The following is a 12044-nucleotide window of genomic DNA, read 5'->3' on the forward strand; positions in this document are numbered from 1 at the left end:
GAAAAAACATTGGGTCTCCTTGCGCTAAGTAGGAGACGTCTTAAGGCCTCGGCCATGGTCAGCGCTTACGCGCTGAGCCGTGCTGAGGCGCGCTTGCACTTACCTGTGAGCCCCTACAGCCGCAATGAGAGCGGCTTTAGTAGAGGCTCGCCTACGCAAGCGCGCGGAAGCGTAGGTCTTAAGTAATTTTAAAATTCAAGCGCATGCCGGAGCGCAGGGCCGGTCACGTGAGCGGTTCGCCCAATGAGGGCGAACCACCTCCGTGACGCCCCCTGACGGCGCGCACGGAAAGCACCCGCAAGGCCAGGGAAAGCACCCGCTTTCCCTGAGTCTCAGCGAGCCTCAGCACGCCAGCAGGAAGCTTGGCCGAGGCCTTAGCTAGTTTGGAAATTGCATAGTCATACTCAATACTGCTTTATAAGCCACTTTCAAGATTAGGGGGTTTTAAACTAGTCATGCACCTTTCCACCATTAACTGCAGATTTGAAAGGTAGGGTACACCGAAACAATGTTAAATGTTCTTGTTCTTGTAAAATTATTAATAGTTTCTTTTTTATTTTTTTAACGAAAAATAAGTTAAAAACTAGAGCTGCCATGTTGCTTTTCGGTGAAGTTATTTGTGGTACGGAAAGTTTCAGGTAACACGCACATCAATGTCATGTCACAAACAGTTCAGCGCTCCCCAGATTACAGGAAGATACAATGTAACTCAATGATTAGTGTAGATACTTCTAACGCTGAAGCGACATCAGTGCAAATGAAACTCGGTGTTAGATGATCACGTTTAATTAAAATCACATTCTTATCCACCCCTCGGTGGCGGAAGTAAATTTTTAAGCCCCACCTGCAAAATTTCCACCGGGCTTCCCGTGTCCGCAGACTTGCTCTCACCCCACTTCTCTCACCCCACCCTTCTCACACTCCACCCCTCTCACACACCATCTTTCTCTCACCCCACCTCTCTCACCCCACCCCTCTCACACACCATCTTTCTCTCACCCCACCTCTCTCACCCCACCCCTCTCACACACCATCTTTCTCTCACCCCACCACTCACACCCCACCCAGTGCTCTCCCCCCAAACCTCTGTGCTCTCACCCCACCCCTCACACACCCCGTGCTCTCACCCACCCCTCTCACACACCACCTTGCTCTCACCCCTCACACCCCGTGCTCTCACCCCACCCCTCTACACACATCTCTCACACCCCTGTGCTCACCCTCACACACCACCTTCCTCTCACTCCACCTCGCACACCATCTTGCTCTCACTCCCACTCTCACACACCATCTTGCCCTCACCCCTCCCCTCTCACACCCCCCATGCTCTCACCCCACCCCTCTCACACACCCTGTGCTCTCACCCCACCCCTCTCACACACCCTGTGCTCTCACCCCACCCCTCACACACCCCGTGCTCTCACACAACCCCTCTCGCACACCCCGTGCTCCCACCCCACCCTTCTCACACACCCCGTGCTCTCACCCTCTCACACAGCACCTAGCTCTCACTCCCCCTCTCACACCACCTTGCTCACACACCACCCCTCTCACACCCCCCTGTGCTCTCACCCCACCCCTCACCCCACCCCTCTCACACACCACCTTGCTCTCACCCCACCACTCTCAACCCCCCATGCTTTCACACTCACACATTACCTTCCTCACTCCACCTCACACACCCCCTTGCTCTCACGCCACCTTGCTCTCACTCCCCCCTCACACCGCCTTGCTCATACCCCACCTCTCACCCCAGTGCTCTTACCCACCCCTCACAACCCCCATGCTCTCACTCCACACTTCTCACACACCCCGTGCTCTCGCCCTTACACACCACCTTCTTCTCACCCCTTCACACACCCCGTGCTCTCACTCCCCCTCTCACACACCACCTTGCTGTCACCCCTCCTCTCACCCCTCTCACACAATCTTGCTCTCACCCACCACCTTGCTCTCACACCTCCCCATGCTCTCCTCCCGTCTCACACACCACCTTGCTCTCACTCCATCACATTCCCATGTATTTCCCTCCCCCCGTCACTGCACCCTCCCCCATCACTGCCCCCTCCCCCACCATCACTGCCCTCCTTATCTCACTCCCTTTCTTATTCTTCCACCCTCTTCCCTCACAACACACTCAATTTCCCCCTAAAACACACACACACACACACACACACACACACACTTCCATACAATGACACACACACACACACAAACACACACACACACACACACACACACACTTCCATACAATCACAGACACACAATCACACACATACAATTTCACAAACTTTCTCCCTGTAAGAATTTGACCAGGGGAAGCTGCCGGCTGCATTGTGTACCCAGCCATGCGGGCGAGGAAACAGGCAGAGGGAGGTGGAATTGGCTCTGGAGTGACAGCACCGCTGCCACAGCACACAGACACAGCAGCAGCAGAACTTACACCTGAACTCTTGCCCAATTTCCAGTGCCGGCCGGCAGTGCCCCCTGTGCTCTCTGGCTCCCCCTCCCTGCATAGCGGGGTTTAGCGTCTCAGTGGTTATGCCACTGCAACTCCCCCCCCCCCATCTCTTCCTTGCTGTCACCAAATGGCAATAGATAGAGCCATCAATGACATCACAGGAGTTGACCAAAGGACAGCAGAGACGCAGAACACTGAACATGGCACCAAACAGAGGGCAACCATGACGACCTTGGGATAATTTAGCTTGCTTATATTGTTGATATTTAGCCTTTTCTTGATATATTAAACACACAGTTATGATCTTGCATAAAAACATTCAGATTAAAGGTTGTCCTAATTAAGGTGCAGCCCGACTCTAAGGTTTCTCAGTTTTCTCCCAGGTTTTCTTGAGCTCCTCTGGTTCGTCCCCATGTTTGAACACGCTCACGGTCACCTGCCCAGTCTCCGAGCCGTACTTGTTCTTCACATTGACGCTGTACCTCCCAGAGTCACCACCGCAGATCTTCTCAATGGTTATGGTGACCACCGTCCCCTTCACGTCCAGTTTGTAGCGGTCTTTGAACACCACCTTCTTGTCGTTCTTCACCCAGGACACCTCAGGAGCAGGGTCCCCAGATATGACACATGTCAAACACAGGGTCTGTTAAAAACATAAATTACATAGACATTAGCACAGAATGCTAGATATTTTGACTTCATTTTAAGGCAGGGACCCATCGAACTAAAGATACACACGCAAATACATCCACACGTCTCATGCAGGTTCTCAGAATTTGGACGCTATGTGCAGGGCGGCCTTGATGGCGGTGAGATCGGAGTGACTGAACCGGGCCCTGCACTCACCGATGCCCCGCGCTCTCCTCCGGGACCCCATCTGTGAAAAGGTTGCGGTAGCGGCAACAGAGGGAGCCCACCCAGGAGGTGATCACAGAATCTGGGGTCCGACTTCCAGTGGGGCCCAACTTCCATGTTAGGACCCCCCGGGTGGGATCACTCCAGCGCCGCCACCACTCCACAGGTAGGGGTTCGGGTAAGAGAAGAGGGCCCCGCACACAACCTCTGCACCAAGCCCTGTGATTTTGCAAGCCGGTTCTGGCCAGAGAGATATTACTACACACTTTCTCTAGGTGATCTAATGGGTTTAAATCTCTTGGGTTTAAATATCACCTCTATGCTGACGACACACACATTTACTTTTCAACCCCTGACCTTACACCTGCCTAGCGGTCACAATCGACTCCTCTCTCACATTCTCCTCTCACATTCAAAACGTATCTAAAACCTGTCGCTATTTCCTCCGCAATATAACAAAGATACGCCCTTTCCTCTGTTGCTCGACTGCTAAAACGCTGACTCAGGCCCTCATTCTCTCCCGTCTTGATTACTGTAACCTCCTGCTGTCCGGCCTTCCTGCCTCTCACCTGTCTCCCCTACAATCTATCCTAAACGCTGCTGCCAGAATCACTCTCCTCTTTCCTAGATCTGTCTCAGCGTCTCCCCTGCTGAAATCCCTCTCCTGGCTTCCTATCAAATCCTGCATCTCACACTCAATTCTCCTTCTCACTTTTAAAGCTTTACACTCTTCTGCCCCTCCTTACATCTCAGACCTAATTTCTCGCTGTGCACCATCAGACTCTTGCGTTCTGCTCAAGGATGTCTTCTCTCTACCCCCTTTGAATCTGTCCCGCCTTAAACCTTTCTCACTGACTGCCCCACACCTCTGGAATGCCTTTCCCCTCAATACCCGACTAGCACCTTTAAGACACACTTGCTTAAAGAATCATATGAGTAGCACTGTGGCTACTCGATACATAAAGCTTGGCCCCCTGCAGACAAACTTACCTGAATGCCCTCCTACTGTCTCTGTACGTTCTCCCCACCAATTAGATTGTAAGCTCTTCGGAGCAGGGCCTCCTCTTCTACAATGTTACATTTATGTCTGAAGCACTTATTCCCATTATCTGTTATTTGTAGTTATTTGTTACTTATATGATTGTCACGTGTATTACTGCTGTGAAGCGCTTTGTACATTAATGGCGTTATATAAATAAAGACATACATACACACACTTGATTAAAGAAGCATATGAGTAGCACCGTGGCTAATACTATACAGATGATACATAAAGCTTGGCCCCCTGCAGACGCACTTACCAGAATTCCCTCCTACTGTCTCTGCACGTTCTACCTACCTACCAATTAGATTATCTCACTCCCTTTCTTATTCTTTCATCCTCTCTCCCTCACAACCCCACGCACACTCAATTTCCCCCTAAAACACACACAGACACACACACACACACACACACACACACAAAATTCCATACAATCACAGATACAAAATTTCACAAACACTTTCTCCCTGTAAGAATGTGACCAGGGGAAGCTAATGCATTGTATGCGGGTGGTGAAACAAGCAGGGGAGGAAGAATTGGCTCTGGCTCATAGTACAGAACTGATGTATTTTAAAAAAAAACACACATGTAGGCTATTGCTTGGTCTGCAGCTTTAAGCAGTGGTTTTTAAACCTATCCTTGGAACCTCAGGACACAGCACTCAACAGTCTACTTGTATGCAAATCCCATTCCAGTAATTATAGTTGTATCGCAGGCCTAAAAGCAGAATTAAGTGTAAGAAAGTTGGGGACCTAGAGGGATTTACTTTTGAACTTTTATAAATAATCCTACATTTCGGGGTATTTCAGTTGACCTGTTTTTGCTTCTGTAAAGAAAAGTAAAACCATCCCCAATTTATCAGGAAGTAGCTGTTTTACAGCGTTCGCTGTTAAATTCTCATTCTCACGAACTTTGGCACATTTATGGTAAACCAAAAATGCTAACCTTAAAAGGGTATGTGCGAGCGGAAAAATATATACAGTACCTCTTAAAAATGATGGATTTAATGAAAATTGTAGGTAGTCCCATTACTATGCCTGCAGGCATAATAAATATATCATAACTTCACATAGAATATCAGTGGCAAGCGGTTAAACCAGGGGTGCTCACCCCCCCAATATGTCAGGTTTTAAGGATATCCCTGCTTCAGCACAGGTGGCTTAATCAGTCCCTACTTCAGCACAGGTGGCTAAATCTTCGATTGATCCACTGATTAAGCCACCTGGAAATCTGACCTGTTGGTTGCCCTTGTGGACATTGCCCCCTCCCCCCCCCCCCCCTGTCGAAGCCACAGCATGAGCCACCTGCACTGAATCAGGGACTGATTGAGCCACCTGTGCTGAAGCAGGGCTATCCTGAAAACCTGACCTTTTGTGGGGTTTTGAGGACTGGAGTTGAGAAACCCCTTGGGTTAAACAATCATATAGAGGAGTGTAAGGGGGAATACATTCAGAAATGTGCTGTGCATGTAAAGAGCGCCTCTCCCCACCCCCCCCCCCCACCCATAAAACATTAACATATTGGCTTTACACAACATTATGTAAGTAAAGTTCAGTGGGCCAGTCAATTAGCAGACATGAAATCATTGAACGTGATATTTAACCTCCTTTAACCATGAAAAAAGTAGCGATACCATAGAAGACATGGTAAGAGAATTCTGATTTATAAGGAGAAAATTTGTATTGAGCGCGCTGTCTCTCCAAACGACCCCCCTCTCACGGCTACCCGGTGTCACCCCGCAGCTCCCAATCTCCCGTGATCAGCGGGGCATAGTCAGCAACACAAAAAACTAAAATAGGAGCGCATGAAAATGAAACCAGAAGAAACCAGAATTAATACATATATTCTTATCATGAAAAATCATTCATCATACAAAAAATACACATAATACCATAATATATTAATAACCTTGTCCAAATGTCACAAATAAATTATATAAGAGCCCTAGCCACACAAGAATGAGGGATGTAAACACCCAGATACACAACCCTAGTTGTAACAGGGAAGGAGAGGTGCTAGGAAAGCAAGATGTTATGAAAAAACAGACCTTAAGCACTACAATTCCCCTTTGTGCTCCTCGTGGCAGGCAGAGCTCCACCAGCTACACAAACTGACCGTCGTCACGGTCGTGCGTCGCTGCGTAATGACGTCACCAACGTGTTTCGTGTCACATGACACTTCATCAGCCCTGACGCACGGCCGTGACGAGGGTTGTGCATCTGGGTGTTTACATCCCTCATTCTTGTGTGGCTAGGGCTCTTATATAATTTATTTGTGACATTTGGACAAGGTTATTAATATATTATGGTATTATGTGTATTTTTTGTATGATGAATGATTTTTCATGATAAAAATATATGTATTAATTCTGGTTTCTTTTGCTTTCATTTTCATGCGCTCCTATTTTAGTTTTTTGTATTGCTGATTAATAAGGAGGCCGCTCACTCTATGAAAAAAGAAATGAGCTATTCTTAAAATAACTCTTAGGATTCTACATATCAACATTTTCTGGTTGTGGATTCATCAATTGTATGTGCGTCTTTATTTATATAGCGCTATTAATGTACATAGCGCTTCACAGCAGTAATACACGTGGTAATCATATAAATAACACATAATACAAATAACAGGTCTTGGTTCAGACATAAATAATTTTTATTTGTTATTAATTAAAATATTGCTTGGAGGTGATAACACAAAATAGACAAAACACACTAATAAAAACAATTAAAAGTGAAGGAGGGCGTTTAGGTGTAAATGTGCTACTGATCCAGTCTAATGGCAGTGTGAATAAATCTTTATAGTTTAATAGCACCTACAACTGAATAATCTGCACAGGTAAATACCCCTGAATGTAGTTAGGTTAAGTCTATCTATTCTGTATCTTATCACTAATTGATGATTCTCATGAATCGGCGTCAAATGACGTCACGGGTCATGTAACGTCACATAACCCCGCCGCGTCATTTGACGTGTGTTGCCATGGCGACGCGTGACGTCACAACCCCGTGTTGCCATGGCGACCCGTCGCCGAAGACCCGACAGAGAGGAGGTAAGTGAGTTACAGAGGCCTCGCGCCTCCCCCGGCATTTAATTTAAATGCCGTGGGGAAGAGCACGGGGCCTCTGTAACCGCCCGCGCCCCCCCTAGAAATTCTCCCGCCCCCCTGGGGGGGCGCACCCTCCAGTTTGCGCACCGCCGGCATAACCCAACTAAACAGTTCCAAAGTATCTGTTTAGTGGTGAGAGGATTTAATTATACAATTCCTACTCACAGATCTGGGTTGCCACTTGTGTCATCTAAGCCACTAATTAGAACAACATATATACTTATCTAGCTGAAGTGTACACTTTACTATCATCAATTAGTGATAAGATACAGAATAGTTAGTCAATCTAACTACATTCAGGGGTATTTAGCTGTGCAGATTATTCAGTTGTACAGTCATGTGAAAAAGAAAGTACACCCTCTTTGAATTCTATGGTTTTACATATCAGGACATAATAACAATCATCTGTTCCTTAGCAGGTCTAAAAATTAGGTAAATACAACCTCAGACGAACAACAACACATGACATAATACACTGTGTCAGGATTTATTTAACAAAAGCCAAAATGGAGAAGCCTTGTGTGAAAAACTAAGTTAATTACTGCTTCCATAAGAATTACGATGCTAAGTAGCAGACAGGTGCTGCGAATCAAATGCCCTTGATTAATTGATCATCAGCACGTGTGACCACCTCTATAAAAGCCGAAGTTTTAGCAGTTTGCTGGTCTGGAGCATTCAGGTGTGTGTTAACACAATGCCAAGGAGGAAAGACATCAGCAATGATCTTAGAGAAGCAATTGTTACTGCCCATCAATCTGGGAAGTGTTATATGGCCATTTCCGAACAATTTAAAGTCCATCATTCTACAGTGAGAAAGATTATTCAAAAGTGGAAAACATTCAAGACAGTTGCCAATCTTCTCAGGAGTGGACGTCCCAGCAAATTCACCCCAAGGTCAGACCGTACAATGCTCAGAGAAATTGCAAAAAAACCAAGAGTTACATCTTAGACGCTATAGGCCTGAGTTAACATGTTAAATGTTAAAGTTCATGACAGTACAATTAGAAAAAGACTGAACAAGTATGGTTTGTTTGGAAGGGTTGCCAGGAGAAAGCCTCTTCTCTCTAAAAAGAACATGGCAGCACAGTTTATGTTTGCAAAGTTGCATCTGAACAAACCACAAGACTTCTGGAACAATGTCCTTTGGACAGACGAGACCAAAGTGGAGATGTTTGGCTATAATGCACAGCGGCACATTTGGCAAAAACCAAACACAGCATACCAGCACAAACACCTCATACCAACTGTCAAGCACGGTGGTGGAGGGGTGATGATTTGGGCTTGTTTTTGCAGCCACAGGACCTGGGAACCTTGCAGTCATTGAGTCGACCATGAACTCCTCTGTATACCAAAGTATTCTAGAGTCAAATGTGAGGCGATCTGTCCGATAGCTAAAGCTTTTTTAAAATTGGGTCATTCAACAGGACAATGATCCCAAGCACACCAGCAAATCTACAACACAATGGCTAAAAAAAAAAAAAAAAGAATCAAGGTGTTGCAATGGCCCAGTCAAAGGCCAGACCTCAACCCGATTGAAATGCTGTGGCTGGACCTTAAGGGAGCTGTGCATAAACAAATGCCCACAAACCTCAATGAACTGAAGCAACGTTGTAAAGAAGAGTGGGACAAAATTCCTCCACAGCGATGTGAGAGACTGATAAAGTCATACAGAAAACGATTACTTCAAGTTATTGCTGCTAAAGGTGGTTCTACAAGCTATTGAATCATAAGGTGTACTTAGTTTTTCACACATGGCTTCTCCATTTTGGCTTTTGTTAAATAAATCATGACACAGTGTAATATGTCATGTGTTGTTGTTCATCTGAGGTTGTATTTACCTAATTTTAAGACCTGCTAAGGAACAGATGATTGTTATTATGCCCTGATATGTAAAACCATAGAATTCAAAGAGGGTGTACTTTCTTTTTCACATGACTGTAGGTGCTATTATACTATAAAGATTTATTCACACTGCCATTAGACTGGATCAGTAGCACATTTACGCCTAAACGCCCTCCTTCACTTTTAATTGTTTTTATTAGTTTGTTTTGTCTATTTTGTGTTATCACCTCCAAGCAATATTTTAATTAATAACAAATAAAAATGATTTTAAGTAAACTGATCAGGGTGTTCTCTAGTGCCACACAATAGGGATTCTTTCTTTCTTTAGTTATCACGTTATAATACTTCCCTGGGAGCACCAACTACCTTTTTGTGTTTGGATCTCTCTGCAATTATATTAGCCCATCTCCACATGGTGCAGGGCTACAATACACCTTCAACAAGTGCATTGTGTCTGCACACTTCAGACATAAATGTAACATTGTGGAAGAAGAGGCCCTGCTCCGAAGAGCTTACAATGTAATTGGTAGGAGGAACGTACAGAGACAGTAGGAGGGAGTTCTGGTCAGTGCGTCTGCAGGGGGCCAAGCTTTATGTATCGTGTGTATAGTATTAGCCACTAAGAGACTTGTTAATGAGTTTTCGTCCATTTATCCTACCTTAAAGCAGAGGTTCTCAACTCCAGGCCTCAAGACCCACCTAACAAGTCATGTTTTCAGGGTCTCCCTGCTTCAGCACAGGTGGCTCAGTCTTTGAGATAAAGTGCCTGGCTCAAGGAGCCAACCCTGGGATTTGAAACAGGTGAAGCTACTTCTAAGGCAGTGACAATACCACTGTACTGCCCTGTCCCCTAACCGGTCTTCTAGCACAGGGGTGCACAGACTTTTCTGTTTGCGCCCCACTGTCTGCTCTCCTCCCCCCATCCTTACCAGCTCTCTGGTATCGGCATCGCCACAACGTCTTGCGACGCATTTGCCATTTGACGCTTTGCAGAAGAGCCGGCTGAGAACAGGTCGGAGGGAGTTACGGAGGCCTCACGCGTCCGCCGGCATTTCATTAAAATGTTGTGAGGAAGAGCACGGGGTCTCTGTAAACGCTGCACCCCTCAAAAAAAACTCTCACGCCCCCAGTTTGCACATCCCTGTTCTAGCAGAACTGTATACATTCCATGGCAATACAGGCAGTCCTCGGTTATCCGACACAATGCGTTACTCAAAATGGCGTTGGATAGCGAAACGTTGTAAAGCGAAACACGTTTTCCCATCGGAACACTGTTTAAATGAAAAGTTCCGTTCCTGAAGGCATTTTTAATGCAAAATATTTTACGCAGACAATAAGATATGCAGCACACACATAAATTATATAGTGAATATACTGTATTATATATATATATAATATAACATAATATATCATATAATATAAATATATTATATAGTATAATATATATATTATATACACAAACAACTTTGCAAAGCGCCGTAAGAGCGTTGGATAAGCCGTTTTGGCGTTGTAAAAATGAACATAGGTATGCATTGCATAGCGTTGAATAAGCCATTCGTGGTAAAGCGAAGCGTTGTAAAACGAGGACGGCCTGTATGTGTGTCATGTAACTGCTCCCCACTTCCTCCTACAGATTCTCTTTAACTCATAAGCTAATGTACTCGAGGCTTAGTTTCCATCTGTGATTGAAGTTAAAAATGACCTTGAAACACACGACCCTTTGTGTTGGAATTTGTTACAAGCCCCTTTGCCACTAAAGGAGTCAACACAGGCGACTTGATACCCCACCCCACGATCTGAAGTTCATCCAGAGGCTGCATTCATATCCCACAAACCTAATGTGGCCAGTCCAGCGTTCAGAATTACCTTGTCTTCCATGATTGTTGCAAGATCAGGGAGACCTCGGACCACTTTAGCACGGTCTGGAAGTAACACACGCAACAGTTACAAGACAGACTTTTCTAAAGGCCGCAATCCTGTGTGTGCCGGACTTTTCCACACATGGTTTGGTACAGGACATACGTTTGAAAGAGTTTGGTAATTCCAAACACGCGTTTCGCTTACTCGGAGCAGGAAGTGGCTTACACAGAAATGTAGTGGTACTGTCCGATTTCCAAAAGTGCTACAGCTAATACTGGGCCAAAGCTTTGTGTCTGCATTTCAGAAAGATTTATATATGATATCTATGCAATAAAAACACTGAATGGGAGACACTTTTTCCCCCTCAAATAAATACCCCTTTTCTTTTAAAAGGGAGAGTCAGACCGCACGCAGACTTTTTATTATACTGCGAATGTTACCTGGTAAAACGGGACAATAACAGAATGCAATTTGATGCCGTGCAAAATGGGGAGTTTAAAAACAAAAACTTATTTATGAATAATTATCTATGCAGAAAGATTGATACAAAGAGAGAGAGAGAGAGAGAGAGAGAGAGAGAGAGAGAGAGAGAGAGAGAGAGAGAGAGAGAGAGAGAGAGAGAGAGAGAGAGAGAGTGTGTGAGAGAGAGTGAGTACAGGCATACCCGACATTAACATACACAATGGGACCGGAGCATGTATGTAAAGCGAAAATGTACTTAAAGTGAAGCACTATCTTTTTTCCACTTATCGATGCATGTACTGTACTACAATCATTATATACGTGCATAACTGATGTAAATAACACATATGTAACCGGCTCTATAGTCTCCTCGCTTGCGCACAGCTTCGGTACAGGTAGGGAGCCGGTATTGC

General features: G+C 45.5%; 1 protein-coding gene across 4 annotated transcripts in view; it reads right to left on the bottom strand.

Annotated features, from left to right (window-relative positions):
• Nucleotides 1-2085: 2085 nt before the first annotated feature.
• Nucleotides 2086-12044, bottom strand: part of MYOM3 (myomesin 3) — a 102360-nt gene continuing 92401 nt past the window's right edge. For all 4 annotated transcript variants that reach the window (XM_075603699.1, XM_075603701.1, XM_075603700.1 and 1 more), the window contains 2 exons: nt 11176-11231; nt 2086-3104 (listed from right to left, as the gene is read on the bottom strand). In XM_075603699.1, the coding sequence (XP_075459814.1) occupies nt 2820-3104; nt 11176-11231 (341 nt within the window). In that variant the 3' untranslated portion in view covers nt 2086-2819. The remainder of the gene's footprint in view (nt 3105-11175; nt 11232-12044) is intronic.

This window comes from Ascaphus truei, chromosome 6, assembly GCF_040206685.1.
Source record: "Ascaphus truei isolate aAscTru1 chromosome 6, aAscTru1.hap1, whole genome shotgun sequence".
In the NCBI taxonomy this organism is placed as follows: Eukaryota; Metazoa; Chordata; class Amphibia; order Anura; family Ascaphidae; genus Ascaphus; species Ascaphus truei.